Source organism: Dendropsophus ebraccatus, chromosome 2 (assembly GCF_027789765.1).
Source record: "Dendropsophus ebraccatus isolate aDenEbr1 chromosome 2, aDenEbr1.pat, whole genome shotgun sequence".
Lineage (NCBI taxonomy): Eukaryota > Metazoa > Chordata > Amphibia > Anura > Hylidae > Dendropsophus > Dendropsophus ebraccatus.
The window spans coordinates 214733855-214750794 of record NC_091455.1 but is presented as its reverse complement, the minus strand read 5'-3'; the positions used below and the strand labels follow the sequence as shown (position 1 = coordinate 214750794).

General features: G+C 44.7%; 1 protein-coding gene across 1 annotated transcript in view; it reads right to left on the bottom strand.

The window, feature by feature from the left end:
* Positions 1 to 9651: 9651 nt before the first annotated feature.
* ZNF804B (zinc finger protein 804B) overlaps positions 9652 to 16940 on the bottom strand; it is a 243455-nt gene continuing 236166 nt past the window's right edge. The window contains exon 4 of the mRNA XM_069960651.1: positions 9652 to 13048. Coding sequence (XP_069816752.1) covers positions 9652 to 13048 — 3397 coding nt within the window. The remainder of the gene's footprint in view (positions 13049 to 16940) is intronic.

Here is a 16940-nt window from a genome sequence, read left to right as displayed (position 1 = left end):
TAGTGATATAGGAGAAGGTTTGGTAGGTAAGGATAGTGATATAGGAGAAGGGTTGGTAGGTAAGGATAGTGATATAGGAGAAGGTTTGGTAAGTAAGGATAGTGACAGGAGAAGGGTTGGTAGGTAAGGATAGTGACATAGGAGGAGGGTTGGTAGGTAAGGATAGTGACATAGGAGAAGGTTTGGTAGGTAAGGATAGTGACATAGGAGAAGGTTTGGTAGGTAAGGATAGTGATATAGGAGAAAGATTGGTAGGTAAGGATAGTGATATAGGAGAAGGTTTGGTAGGTAAGGATAGTGATATAGGAGAAGGGTTGGTAGGTAAGGTTAGTGATATAGGAGAAGGGTTGGTAGGTAAGGATAGTGATATAGGAGAAGGGTTGGTAGGTAAGGATAGTGATATAGGAGAAGGGTTGGTAGGTAAGGATAGTGACATAGGAGAAGGTTTGGTAGGTAAGGATAGTGACAGGAGAAGGGTTGGTAGGTAAGGATAGTGATATAGGAGAAGGGTTGGTAGGTAAGGATAGTGACATAGGAGAAGGGTTGGTAGGTAAGATAAGTGACATAGGAGAAGGGTTGGTAGGTAAGGATAGTGACATAGGAGAAGGGTTGGTAGGTAAAGTTTGTCTGTTTGCTGACGACACAAAAGTGTGCAATAGGGTTGATATTCCTGGAGGTGTCAGTAATATGGAAAATGATTTAGCTTTGCTAGATAAGTGTCCAAACAGTGGAAATTGAAATTCAACGTTTCCAAATGTAAAATAATGCACTTGGGGAGGAGGAATCCTCTATCCGAGTATCACATCGGCAGTACTGTGTTGGAAAAGACTTCAGAAGAGAAGGATTTAGGGGTAGTGATATCTGACAGCCTTAAAATGAGTCACCAGTGCAACCAGGCGGTGGGGAAAGCAAATCGTATGCTGGGCTGCATATATATATATATATATATATATATATATATATATATATATATAATGGTATGCTGGGGTATATATATATATATATATATATATTGGTATGCTGGGCTGTATATATATATATATAATGGTATGCTGGTGTGTATATATATATATATATATATATATATATATATATATATATATATATAATGGTATGCTGGGGTGTATATATATATATAATGGTATGCTGGGCTGTATATATATAATGGTATGCTGGGCTGTATACATATAATGGTATGCTGGGGTGTATAGCTAGAGGTATAACCAGTAGAGAGAGATTGTGATCCCGCTGTATAGAGCTCTGGTGAGGCCACATCTGGAATACTGTGTCCAGTTCTGGAGACCTCACCTAAAAAAGGACATTGATAAAATAGAACAGGTCCAAAGACGAGCTACAAAAATGGTGGAGGGTGTGAGGTATAAACCATAGCAGGAAAGACTTAAGGATTTGAATCTGTATAGTCTGGGGGAAAGAAGGGAAAGGGGGGACATGATGGAAACCTTTATATGTTAAAGGACTAAATAAGGTTCAGGAGGGAAGTGTTTTTAGTAAAAAAAAAACTGAGCTCAAGAACAAGAGGACACAGTGAGAGGTTAGTTGGGGGAAAGATCACAAGCAATGTGAGAAAATATTATTTTACTGAAATAGTAGTAGATACCTGGAACAAACTTCCAGCAGAGGTTGTTGGTAAATCTACAATAACAGAATTTAAACACGCCTGGGATAAACATACATCTATCCTAAGATAATAAGGAAGAAAATACTAAAAGGGCAGACTAGATGGACCCAGTGGTCTTTTTCTGCCGACAATCTTCTATGTTTCTATTCCTGTATTAAAAGAACTCCTTGCAGTATAATATCCATGATTGTACATCATGATCCACCACAACTGCTGGTTTAATTGAACCCTGTCAATCATCTGTCTAGTTACATCTTTAGTAACAATGTGCCCAGGGGCGGGCTGGGCCGGGGGGGAAGGTTGGCATCTGCCCCCGGGGCCGTTCTTCCCCACTTCATTGAAGGGCCGCACAGCTGTCACTCACTGACAGCTGGTTGAAGGTCTCAGGGCCGCCCTGCAGCTTCTTGCCTCCCCAGCGCTCTTTTCTCTGTCACCTAAGAGCGCTGAGAGGCCAGGCTGTATTGCGGGCCGCCGCTGAAGCTCCGCCCCCTCCACGCCGTCAAGCCCCGCCCCCTCAGCAGACCCCTATACTTTTAACTAAAGCCTATGAGGCTTATAGTTAAAAGTAAACTGCTGCACCTTCTCCCTCCGGCCACTAGAGGCCGCTCTGTCCCCCAGCTGTCACTACTACAGCCTGGATAGAGGAGCCGGAAGACACAGAAGATGGTGGTCTGCAGGGAGCCAGGTAATTACTGGAGCCTACAGAGCAATCCCTGCAGCCCCCCTATCCCTCCCCACACACAGCATCCCCTGCAGCCCCCCATCCCCACACACACAGCATCCCCTGCAGCCCCCCATCCCCACACACACAGCATCCCCTGCAGCCCCCCATCCCCACACAGCATCCCCTGCAGCCCCCATCCCCCCCCACACACACAGCATCCCCTGCAGCCCCCCTATCTCCAAACACAGCATCCCCTGCAGCCCCCCTATCCCTCCCCACACACAGCATCCCCTGCAGCTTCCCATCCTCCCACACACACACAGCATCCCCTGCAGCCCCCCCTATCTCCAAACACAGCATCCCCTGCAGCCCCCCTATCCCCACACACACAGCATCCCCTGCAGACCCCCATCCCTACACACACAGCATCCCCTGCAGCCCCCTCCATCCCCCCACACAGCATCACCTGCAGCCCCCCCCTATCCCCAAACACAGCATCCCCTGCAGACCGCCCTATCTCCAAACACAGCATCCCCTGCAGCCCCCCTATCCCCACACACAGCATCCCCTGCAGCCCCCTTCATCCCCCCACACAGCATCCCCTGCAGCCCCCCCTATCTCCAAACACAGCATCCCCTGCAGACCCCCCTACCTCCAAACACAGCATCCCCTGCAGCCCCCCCTTCCCCACACACACAGCATCCCCTGCAGCCCCCTATCCCCAAACACAGCATCCCCTGCAGCCCCCCATCCCCCCCCACACAGCATCCCCTGTAGCCCCCCCATCCCCCCACACACAGCATCCCCTGCACCCCCCCATCCTTACACACAGCATCCCCTGCAGACCATCATCCCCACACACACAGCATCCCCTGCAGCCCCCCCTATCCCCACACACAGCATCCCCTGCAGACCCCCATCCCTACACACACAGCATCCCCTGCAGACCCCCATTCCCGCCACACACACAGCATCCCCTGCAGCCCCCCCCCTGTCCCCAAACACAGCATCCCCGGCAGACCGCCCTATCTCCAAACACAGCATCCCCTGCAGCCCCCCTATCCCCAAACACAGCATCCCCTGCAGCCCCCCCCTGTCCCCAAACACAGCATCCCCGGCAGCCCCCCTATCCCCAAACACAGCATCCCCTGCAGACCCCCCCCATCCCCAAACACAGCATCCCCTGCAGACCCCCCTATCCCCAAACACAGCATCCCATGCATACCCCCCCTATCCCCAAACACAGCATCCCCTGCAGACCCCCCTATCCCCAAACACAGCATCCCCTGCAGACCCCCATCCCCACACACACATCATCCCCTGCAGCCCCCCTATCCCCACACACACACAGCATCCCCTGCAGCCCCCTCCATCCCCCCCACACAGCATTTCCTGCAGCCCCCTATCCCCAAACACAGCATCCTCTGCAGACCCCCCATCCCCACACACACAGCATCCCCTGGACCCCCCCATCCTTACACACAGCATCCCCTGCAGCCCCCTCCATCCCCCCACACAGCATCCCCTGCAGCCCCCCCCCCCTATCCCCAAACACACACAGCATCCCCTGCAGCCCCCCCTATACCCGAACATAGCATCTCCTGCAGACCCCCATCCCAACACACACACAGCATCCCCTGCAGCCCCCCCATCTCCAAACACAGCATCCCCTGCAGACCCCCCTATACCCGAACATAGCATCTCCTGCAGACCCCCATCCCAACACACACACAGCATCCCCTGCAGACCCCCCTATCCCCAAACACAGCATCCCCTGCAGCCCCCCCCCATCTCCAAACACAGCATCCCCTGCAGACCCCCCTATACCCGAACAAAGCATCTCCTGCAGACCCCCATCCCAACACACACACAGCATCCCCTGCAGCCCCCCATCCTACCCTCCCAGCATCCCCTGCAGCCCCCCATCCTACCTCCCCCCCAGCATCCCCCGCAGCCCCCCATCCCCAAACACAGCATCCCCTGCAGACCCCCATCCCCACACACACATCATCCCCTGCAGCCCCCCCATCCCTACACACACACATCATCCCCTGCAGCCCCCCCATCCCTACACACACACATCATCCCCTGCAGCCCCCCCATCCCTACACACACACAGCATCGCCTGCAGCCCCTCCATCCCCCCCACACAGCATCCCCTGCAGCCCCCCCTATCCCCACACACACACAGCATCCCCTGCAGACCCCCCTATCCCCACACACACACAGCATCCCATGTTTATTATTATTTTTACTAATAGGGGGTGCGCACATGAGGGGGGCGGGGGGAATTTTGACAGCAAAAGTGATCATGTGAAGGGAAAAGTGACTATGGTGAAAATACAGAAACCCCAGTTTCCCAGCATCTTGTATTGTACTCAGTGTAATGGAGGTCACCCAGCTTTCCCAGCATCTTATACTCAGTGGTTGGTAGCCTCGGGGAGATGCACAGTAAATCTATACTGTGCAGCTGAAAACCATATCAGCACAATTGTGCTCTTACCAAATATTACCCTCCCAACATCAGTGCAGGGATGGTGGATGATAACCCGGGCCTGTACTTCTGCCAGCAGCACAGTTTGGATAATGTCTCCTTCCCTTCTGGACATTTGTGACCAGGGAATTCCTACTGCTCTGTGTGAAGGGGCCAGAAGTCTCTTTGTCAATGTAAGTCTATGGGACTATGGTTCGGTGTCAGCGCTGGGCCGTCCCATGGACTTATACAGGAAAGTGACTTCCGACCCCTTCACAGGGAACAGTAGGAATTCCTTGTTTACAAATGACTGGAAGGGAGCGTAATAAAAGGTAAGGACCAGAGTGGTCCTTGAAGGATGGGCCGCTAGCCGGCTACTCATGGGCCACTGCTGTGTACCTGCCCCCCAGGCTAAAATGTGCCAGCCAGCCCCTGAATGTGCCTGGCAGCATCATAACTGTCATCATACGTCAGTGATCCACCAGCGTCCTACTTCTTCCACCATCAACTGGCTTTTCTAGACCCTAGCAGGTTGACGAGAGTGCTGCTGCTGCTACTGCTACTTCTTCCATCATCACATTTGTAAAGTAAGCCCTGTGGAGTCACTGACACTGTGGCTAATGCAGCTAAACCTCTTGAAGGGCAAGTTAGGGCTGCTAATTCCCCTACATACTGCCTCCTGCAGTAATACTCTGTAAAGGGTTTGTTCACATGGTTATTTCCAATCGTGGTCCTGAGGTTCCCCGTCCTGAGAAGGATCTTTGGCAGCACCAACGGGCCAGACAAGGGAGGGGGACTCCTGTTCCTTGAGATCCTGGGGATACCCCATTAAGTACCAGGGTGATAGGGTAAAAAGATGAAGACGATTCTAAAGTTTTAAGTTCAAAAAACTAAGAAGGTTAAATATTTTTAAAGTATATTTTCCATGAACTTTGTAAAGCAAACCAAACCTAAAGTTACAAAACAAAGATACTCGTCTGAAATTATTTTGGACAGAAGGAACATTACTGAACTTATAATAAAGGAAATTATAGAAAAAACAGCTGTGTAATAATGGACGAACTTTATAATTTTTCCCATTATTGCAAAAACAGGTCCATGTTTTTTTAATGAAATTAACAATGCACTTTACCAGTGGAACAGGAAAGTGGAAAATGTCAAGAAAAATGATCTAATTACCAAGAGCCAATATTTTATTAATGATCCAGTAACCTAACAGGAAGGGTCCAAGTTTTCTTAATTTTTTTAAAACTAATGTTTGTGTCACTACCCCCATAGAAGATACAAGATAGACATTTGTTTTATACTCTCTGCTATTTGTGCTGGGGTGAAAAAAAACTGATGAATATTTTGTGGTAGCCACATGAAACCCAACCAATTGTTTTAAAAAATATTAAAGAAAAAAGTTTAAAAAAACCTATTCTGCCCAAGTGCGTAAGACAAAGACTAGACCCTGGTCGGGAGAGAGCCATGTTCTCAAAGAGCCCATACATTTCTACAGTAAAAGGTGTATGGAGGCCTCCTGATTCTCCACTGATCAATGAGGAGAAGGTCCGGCATAATGGATTTTCACTGTTCACCCTGTTGTTCTTGAAGGGATAAGCCAGCACCAGAGTAGCCCCATTGGAGAACATGTAAAAGTTTGGCCGTGCCGATACTCGCCAAGATGACTTTGGGATGAACAATCTTGGAACGTTTTAATTTATTGGCATCTTCCAAATGAATTTTTTTGTAACTGAGCCAACTGAGCAAGCTGGAAGCCATGTGATGCTATCCCGCCAATGAAAAGACTGCCGATGCGCCTGCACACCAGTAGCCTTTTCTCTCTCATTGATTTCCCTGGAGGGAGAACCGAAGACGCCGATTAGAGTGGACAGGGACAATGGACGGCTATTGGTGAGTATGAAATCTATGTTTGTCAGCAGTTTTTTGTCTTTTAAGAGTCCATGCTATACAACATCAAACTCTTATTGTAACAATACCTTCAGGCAGATGATTTCAGGAGTAATAACCAGGATAGAAGATTTTACTATAGTAATAGCAGTGGTAAGTATGACTTCCTGCCCTGTGCCATAATAGTAGATTAAGGTCAGCAGGTGATTCTCATAAGCTGCAGTGTATGTGTGTGTACAGAAAATAGTGGGCTATAATACACATGCAACTTTCCATTCCAGTCCAACTTTGTCCAGGATTGAATATCTAGGATCCATTAAATTCCTTAGACAGCCATGGTTATTAGCGACTATGACACCCTATAGTTGGGTCTATAGTAGGAAAGTGCACAGCAGGGAAGAAGTATCATTTCTGAAGGCTTCTGGAGTCTTTTATGAGATCTTGCACAACAATACAAAAAAAAACAAAAAAAGAACCAAATTCATCTCCAATTACCCCAAAAATCAGCACTTGGCCGTCATTTAATGGAAAATAATTACAGTTATTTTAAAACAACAGCCATTGTTTTGGAATAACAGTAATTATTTACCATTAAAAGACGGCCATCCACTAAATTCCAACAGGGTGAGAACCTTTGCTTGGTTTCCACCATTAATGAACTGAGAAAAAGTTCATTACTCCCCCTATTTGTGATTATCCCAAGTGTCTAGGGTTGTAGTACTCCTTTAAAGGGATTATTGCAAGACTGTGTGCACATGCTCAGTAGTAGCCGTACACATGCTCAGCCATCACTCCTTACACTATTTGTCTTTTGCAAGTAGCCGAGTTCAGCGGCAGTCGAGCATGCACACTGCCACTTCATTCAGCTGAGGGACACCTGGCATGCCATCTTGTGCTCATTGGGGCACTCAATAATCAAACCCTTACCGATCAGCTAGCTCTGCCTGGACATTAAGGGGGTGGACAGTTTTTAAAAAAAAAATTTTTTTACAGTGACACAGTGTGATTTTAGTATTAAAAAGTAAAGCATACTTACTTTCCCCAATCCCCTGCAGTTGCTGTTTTGATGGCTTTCAGTCCCTGATGCTCTCCCCTGCTTCCTCATCTTGTCCCTTCAGGAAATGCCTACTTAACCAATTACTGACTGCAGCTTGGCCAGTGATTGTTTGGGTGGCCATTTCCTGGTGGGAACACATATCAGAAAACGTAGCAGACAACAGTGGTGATCCTGTTCCATCAGAATTGCAGAGGTTCAAGAGAGGTAAGTATGCTTTATTTTTGTACTGTTAAAGCATCACGAGTCCACTGAAAAAATTAGATCCCTGAAATACCTTGTTAATTGTAGGAAAACCTCTTTAGGGTGCGTTCACACCTACCGCATCCGCAGCTTATTTTTCCGCGGAAATCCGCAGGTCTGGTAGTGCAGATTTCAACCTGCGAGAAATCCGCGTATGTGTGCATTTTGCGGTTTTTCCGCAGCAAGTTTATCGCAACTGAAATGTCCGTTTAAAATGTCTCTCATTCTAAATGGACATTTCAGTTGCGATAAACTTGCTGCAGAAAAACCGCAAAACGCACACATACGTGGATTTCTCGCAGGTTGAAATCTGCACTACCAGACCTGCGGATTTCTGCAGAAAAATAAGCTGCGGATGCGGTAGGTGTGAACGCACTCTTAAAGTAAATCTGTCGTCTGCAGTTGCGGTCACAAACTGCTGAAGCTGTTAGATACTGTTAGGTCAAGGAGACACATGGTACCTCCGATATATCTATTTGTGCTTCCTCTATGTAGTAAAGTGATTTCATTCTCCTATGCAAAGCTGAGAGCCGCCTGTTTTTTGTTGCCTTGGCCGCCACCAACCTGACTTAATAGCCAAGGTCAATCAGCTCTCTTAAATACCAGTCAAAGCTTGGCATCCAGTGCCGGTAGGAGTCAGGCTTTGCCAGGTGCTTGTGATTTTTATATCCTCTGGCTCCGTACTCTGCATCAGCCTGTGATATTAGTCTTTTGTTTTCTGACCCATCTGGATTAAATACCTAGTAAAGTCCTTCTTCTGATATGATCTTCTGGCTTAATTCTTGGACTGTTCCCAGATAATTCTCTTTGCTTTTTATTTTGTCCCTATGAGCCCTCTTGGTACCGACCTATCTAGTCAACCATGACTGATCCCTTGTGATAGTGTGGGGCCTATTGACTAGCATCATCAGAGCTCTGCAGCTGCAACCTGGTCCCTTGGCTGCTAAGTCAACCTCCAACCACCAAGAGGGCTTCCGTAAGGTTATCCATTTAGGTTTACATTGTTCATTACTTTATTTACGGGTATGTATTCCATAGATGTCCCATTTACTAATACTGCATGTACCCCATAGATTTCTATGATTTGACAACCCCTTGAAGGATATGTTCACACTGGCATTTGTGTTGCAGAATTACATCACTGGAACATGACTTTAAAGGAGTTCTACCATCTAAGCTTGTTATTCCCTGTCTGACGACCAGGACCCCCTCCGATCCCGCAAATGGGACCTCCTTTTTACCATCACATCAAGCGAGATTTCAGGATTATTTTATACTACAGACAGTAAAATAAAATAAAAAAAAAATAGAAAAAAACATCTGTAGTTCTATAATTTATAAAAAAAAAATGTTAAGCATAGAAACTCATTTTAAACAATTGGTCAAGGAAAGAATGAAGGAAGCATTTTTTTTATAGACTCTGTAAACAGATTATTATTTGTTTTATTAAAAATAATAGCATTTTCTGCATAATAAATTCACGTCATATACCATACTGTATCAAATGAACAATCAAGAATTACAATAAACATAGAATCTTAAACTCATGAAACTAATTTTTCATGGCGTCAACTAAAATTTATCAATGCTAAAAAAATAGAGAAAAATAACAAAAGATAAAGAAAAAGGAACAGAATCTAATCTCATGTCCTCTATTATATCAGTACTTATCATCCCAGCGAATATTAATGAAGGTGACCGGGCCCAGAATGGTGGTGAAACTCCTGTCCTTGGAACAATGGATGGATTAAAGGATGTATTTGTAGAGTGGGGGGCATACCTGTGTTAGGGTGTGGTGTGAAGAGGGTCGGTATGAGTGTTGCATGGGGAATGGCCTGAATGGTCAAGTGTGGAGGGTGAATGGCTGTCGTGGAGACTAAGTGTAGTGGGTGCGTCAGTGTATGCCCTATGATGGGGGTTGGGGTTGGAAATAGGGTTGGTGTTAATGATGAAGAAAGAGAAATCGGGGAAAACTGCGGCTGGGGGAAATGATTGAGATGGGGCAATGGGAAATGATTGACATGGGAGTGCATGGAAGCCGTGACAGCGTATCGCTGCATCAGAGTATGGTGGATGGTGGTGATGGAGGGATGATGCTGGATGGACACAGGCTGAATGGTTTGTGCCGTAGAGAAAACAGCTGAGCCGTTTGTCGGTAAAGCTTTGAAATGCTTCGTCAACAGCTGTTTCTGCATATGCTGTTGTGCCTGCATCTGCAATATTTTATACTTATCTACTTCATCCGGTGAAAATGTTACGGGCTGTTGTGCTAAAGGAGGACCAGTCGACTTATGATGCAACCTATTGTCCATTTTCCTAAAATCCTGCATAGTACTGTCATAAAAACATTTTAGATTTACATCTACAAGACTCGATTTAGTATTTACATCAGGCAGCCCCAATCTCAACGGGTCTTCTTTGGTCTCTGGTGAATCGCTTCCACCGGGATGTCTGAGAGAGGGCAATGGACACGAGAAGTTAAGGTGAACTGGGTCAGGGCTTTGCATAATTGGTTGTTGTTCTTCTGCTATGAAATGTCCCTTTAGTTGCTCAGTTTCAGTTCTGCTTTCTGTTTCTATGTGAATCACATTAACCAAGCTACCGTCATCGTGATGGGCCATTACTGAGACTTCACAGCCTTCTGACCCATTGTGTAGACCATTGGGAACATTTTCTACCATGTGGTTCTTACGACAAAGATCTACATTGTTGCTACTAGATTCTGCGTCATCATGCACTGGTGCCTCTAACTTTTCCTGACCTACCACGTGACACTTTGGAGAAGAATTTTCTGAAAGTTTGATATCATATTCCTTTGTTCTGTTGTCATCTCCCATGGTTGGTGTTGATAACAAGTGACCATCTAAATGCAAATTTAAAACCAATTGGTCTTGATCATTGTCTTTTTTAGGCTCTACTATATTTTTGGAAGTACTGTTTCTACAGTTCACTATATCTGATGTAACATCATGGGGCTGACACTGAGGGAAGTCTTTTGTGGCACTATTGTCATTACTTTCTACCTCAATTGGACTTCTGGAGGGACTTGGAAGGTCAATTATATCTTCAGGGGAAGCACTTGAGTTATTACCTCTAGTCTCGTGCATTGAATTACATTTTTTTCCAACACTTTCTGTTTTCTGTTCGTTTGTTTTTTTCCAAGACCGAGATTTGTTCCTGGAATGCTTGGGACAAAGCCAGTGCTCTAAATAATCATTCCTCTCATTATATGTGTTGTGCTTATGATGTCTACAGTTGCAGTTCATCTTTTTATCATCATTAGGGTGGTCACTTTCAGAAGACGTGTCATTTTTGTGCTTTGCCGATCTCCAATTGTCTCCATTCGAAGAGACTTCTTGATTCGATGTCCGGCTGAGAAGGTCCTTATATCTGCAAGAAGAACTGCTGCTCATGGAAGAACTAGAATAGGAGAACTGTGAGGAGGATGTTTTATGGGATATATCTGAATTTGTATCACTGTCAGAGTCTTTCCAAGCATCACTGGTTTCCCATGACAAACTATCATCCTGCCAACTCTCCGGAGACTTTTTGGAACTGTACGATTTATCTTTTCGAAGACTATCATGGTGTAGAGCCCTCCGTTTCCATTTTTCCTTACAGTGTGTACTCTCTTTAACTGTACAGTAATTAGACTGATCATGGGACGATCGTTTACGTTTTCTTGAATGGTAATTTTCCCTAATCAAACATTTCCGTGAGTGATTAAAATGGTTGGAAAGTTGAGGTTCATTGTCCCTATAGTAAATATTCTTGGCTCTGTGTGTGAATCCCATCGTTGTTTGGTAATTTTTGAAGCTTTCCATGTCTTTGTCTGCCAAATCCTCTAGGTCCACACCACTCTTTGGCTCTAAAGACGGACTGTCCTTCTCACAGTCCACCGCTTTCTCTACATTTACGCATGAGGCTTTACTCTCCCAGGTTCTCGTCGGCTGATCAGTATCTTTGCATCTTCCATTTTCTCTATCATTTGACTTTTTCATCTTATTTTTGGGAGAACATTTGAAATCAAAGTATAAGGGGTTGCAGGCATAAGATATTGAAGGCTGGGTTTTTGTAAACAAAACGAGTTCTGTGGGCCACTGGAGAATGGTATTGCCATCTTTACTCAAAACACTAAGAAAAGAGAGTGCTTTGGCTTGAGTATTGGTATTTACAGATTCACCTAATGGGTGCCCCGGGGCCAAGCATTCACCTGGGTTTTCATGAAGATCATTAGACGCCTCAGAAATTTCATCTTTTGATTTGTAGCTAGGCTCAACCTCCGCTTGTCTCTGTGAAAGCAAATTGGAAAAATGCTCAATTAATATTGCATCTGCAACTGTGTGCTTGCTGGAACAAGTCTCTTGTACGCTGCTCTGCATTTGGCAACGGGCTTCTGTTGTATTCTCAGAAGTTGGCTCAATCTCCGAAGGAACATTTACTTCCTTTTGACTCTGTTGATCTGTGAGACTAGCGTCTGGAGAATGCTTTTTCGTGGTTATGTTTGATTGGGCAATTTCGTTCTGTTCCTTTGAGTTTTCTTGACTGCCTTTGTCATCTTTAAACTTCTCTGCATTTGCAGGCGTGTTGTCTGGCAGGGACACGTCTGTTTCATCTGCTGGAGACAACATGCTGGTTTCGGCTGCGCTTTCATTGAGGTGTGCATAGTGTCGAAAGCTTACAGACATTTGCTTTGCTCTATGGTGAAGAAATTGGTTGTATTCATTTACCTCATCCAGACTCTCATTGAAAACGGATGCTGAGGAATCCAGCTTTAGTAGCGCCTTCTTAGAGAAGCAAAACGAGACGCCTGCCCTATTGTTGACACTACTGCTGTTGGAGGGAGGACCCTGCATCTGGTTCTGGCTTCCTACAAAGCAGCAGCTGCCGTCTTTCACAAGCTCTCCATCAATTACAACGTCTGGGCTCTTCTCTTCGGTGCTGCTACTGCTGGTCACCGTCTCTGGGCCGCACGTGACTGCACATCCTCCATTAGTAATTTTCTCCTCCTTTCCAGTAATAACATCTTCCTCAGGTCCTTTTAGTCTGGGTGCTTTAAATAATGGAACCTCTTCTGCGGCACTGAAGGGACAAAAAAATACATTATCGGAAGGGATCAAATGAGAAGGAAAAAGAATTTATACATTGTGACTAGAGATGAGCGAACCTGGAGCGGCTCGAGTCGATCTGAACCCGATCATCCGGCATGTGATTAGCGGTGGCTGCTGAAGTTGGATAAAGCCCTAAGGCTATGTGGAAAACATGGATATAGTCATTGGCTGTATCCATGTTTTCCAGACAACCTTAGAGCTTTATCCAAGTTCAGCAGCCACCGCTAATCAAATGCCGAACGTTCGGGTTCGGATCGACTCGAACCCGAACCCGGTTCGCTCATCTCTAATTGTGACCCTAAATTTTATAATTTTTCGTAAATTGATTGTTCAGGGCATCAAAATGTTAGGATGATGTCCCAGACCCTCCACTTCTATGACGGGGTCCAATTTTCTTTCAAATACTTGATGGGGCAATCCATTGAACGTAATCCTGACACCATTGTGTGGCCATTGGCTGCAGCATACAGTAGTGGAAACTCAGCACATGCCCCAGAGATTCGTACTGCCCCTATCTAGTGTTTAGAAAAAAACTGGACCACGTTCCCAAGGAAGGGGTATGTTCTGCCATTTTAGAGAACCGAATATGTTAAACAGTAATTTATTGACAGTATTGTAGGCTAAGATTACCCCAAGGCAATGATGTCTACAGGTACCCTAAGATTACCCCAAGGCAATGATGTCTACAGGTACCCTAAGATTACCCCAAGGCAATGATGTCTACAGGTACCCTAAGATTACCCCAAGGCAATGATGTCTACAGGTACCCTAAGATTACCCCAAGGCAATGATGTCTACAGGTACCCTAAGATTACCCCAAGGCAATGATGTCTACAGGTACCCTAAGATTACCCCAAGGCAATGATGTCTACAGGTACCCTAAGATTACCCCAAGGCAATGATGTCTACAGGTACATTAAGATTACCCCAAGGCAATGATGTCTACAGGTAAGGATGATGTCCACTTTGTGTTTACTATACAAGACGCAATACGGCTCTCCTATGGAACTTTACAATGGACTGTCATGGTCGGGTTCTTATGACAACAACGTTATCAGCAGAAATGATCGGACAGCAGAAAATCTTAGGTTCTATAAAACTCAAACCTTGTCGAACCTTCCGCATTTGATTCCCGATGCCTTCTCGTTCCGTGGGGAAGGAGGAGACAGCCCGGGTACCGCCTGAAATCCCGGGATACAGCCTACTACCTAGGGAAGGCATCGGGAATCAAATGCCGAAGATTCAACAAGGTTCGAGTTCTATAGAACCTAAGATTTTCCGCTGTTTGGTCATCTGTAGGTATCAGGACTTAAAGGAACCTCATGCTCCTAATTTGAACAAAGTAAAACACAAGAGAAGGAACTGACTTATTGGGGGGCTCCCGACCTCTCAGAACTACCAGTCCTCTCAGCACGCCGACAGCTTTCTACCTATTGTGCTCATAAAGAAATGTCACAGAAGAATAAACAGATTTCCGAGAACATCTGGTAACCACCATCGAGAAACGGCAAATAATTAATGGTACTAGAGGGGTCACATCATAAGGACCTCCTCGTGGGAAGTGGCGGTAATTATTTCACTACTGTTCAGCTTCTGGCTGGTCGCTGATAACTTAATTATAGCCGTCACTAAGTGATTGTTTAATAAGAACAATTACAGTTAATCTAAAGTTGTTATATTTAGATATGGGGATGATTGTATTAATCATTAGTCTTTTAGGATATATATATACTCCTACATTATTATAAACCCTAATGATATAATCACCTTTCTTTTACACCTAAAGGTAATTATTTTCTATTAATTATTTTTATATATTTGTAGACAATTATGTAACATCTTTTCTATAGCAATTTGATCCATTGAAGTGGCAATAGCATTGGTCAGGAATGGAGATATCTCAGATCTTAGCTGTTGATCCCCCTAGATGCTAAGGGTGTCTAGGAAAGGTGTCTAAATACACTGCAACACAGTAGCATTACCTTCAGCACTGTGTTCAGCACCATGGACAGCTCTGCTCTACACACGGCTGATTGCTGAATCATTATGAACTATTAAACCACTGGATATATTGTGAATCGTGGCCACAGATTTCAGAGACAATTTTAGCCTTGTTTGATGTTTCGGCCATAGCCTAAAAGATAGGCCCCCTCACCCATTACTGGGGTATTCAGATATGTCATTTTCCCTTTCATTTTTGATGTACGAGCGTCCTGAGACTTTAGACTCCACCGATCATTAAGAGTTTATGTCTCTTTGTGGGATTGAAGGTACTAATAAAAGCACACCGAAAAAATTAAAGATTTAAGACACAAATATTGTCTCCTCTTCCCATTTTCACATTAAAAAAAAAATCAAAAAGTCAAATTTAAAATGTGATCAATAAAAACTAAAGCTCAACCTGCAAAAAGAAAAGAAAAGAAAAACAGCGATCTCAAAGCATTGTGGATGAAAAAAAAAGTTGTGGGTGTAAGCTTAGTGGCCTGGAAGTGTTGGTTCAGAGTGAAGAGGCTAAAATGCGCTGGACTCTTGCAGCTCAGGGTGCATCCCTTGGGCTTTATCCCCTATTTTGCATATTATACACTTATACCTCAGCATGGAGCACTGGATTGTAATAAGAGTGGCCTCTATGGATTCAGGGTAGGGAGCCCTATGGTACGCTGCCTCTGATTTAGGCATTAACCAGCTTCTGGCTTACGCTTTAAAGGGGTAGTTCATAAAAAAAAAAATTTTTACAAATCAACTGGTACCACAAAGTGCCAGAGATTTGCAATTTACTTCTATTAAAAAATCTCCAATCTTCCAGTACTTATCAGCTACTGTATACCAAGCAGGAAGTGGGGTATTCTCTCCAGGCTGACACAGTGCTCTCTGCTGCCACCGCTGTCCATGTCAGGAACTGCCCAGAGCAGCAGCAAATCCGCATAGAAAACCTCTCCTGCTCTGGACAGTTCCTGACATGGACAGAGGTGGCAGCAGAGAGCACTGTGTCAGACTGGAGAGAATACACCACTTCCTGCAGGGCATACAGCAGCTGATAAGTACTGGAGGACTTGAGATTTTTAAATAGAATTAAATTACAAATCTCTGAAACTTGCTGGGACCAGTTGATTTAAAAGAAAAATTATTTTGTGAACAACCCCTTTAAGGAAGACTTTCTGTTCATACATTATCAGCCACAAGTCATGTTGGAAAACTTTGTGAATACTTTATAGGCTATTTCCACAAGCATCTTTATGACTCCTGCTGCTCTGACCTTACATCTCCTAGAAGTCTCCTACTGGTTCAGTTGCTGTACATTGGGATCCTTGACTGATTTGCATTCTGGGTATATATATATAATTTACAACAGAATGAAAAACTCCCAGAATACAGAAAATTTAGCTTAAGGCAAGAAAAAGTGAAAAAAAAAATCTTTTATCTCCAAATCAGTCGCATAAAAGTAAAGGATATTATTTATAAGCTTATTCTGAATCATATGTAGATCTGAGCTCGAGAAAATTCTGCGCCTTCATGCAACATTTTTACATTTCAAAGGCATAAGAATACAATTCTTACACCTACATGGCAGTACGTATAGAGCCTCTCATACTGTGGCCAAATGAACTCATCTTGTAGGATGCCTAAATATCTAGATGAGAACGGTTTAGTGTAGTACTACTTCTATAGGAAAAACATCACTGAGAGATCAGATTACAGCTCCTAGAGGTCTATGGAGAGAAGAAGGAGAGGAGGAGGTAGGAGGGGAACAGACAGACACACATAAGAACATACTCATGGAGACCCTGCTGCTGCTTTTACTAAGTATTCCACTGTCTCTAGTACACAACAATATATCGGACATTATACAGCAGTAAGGAGCA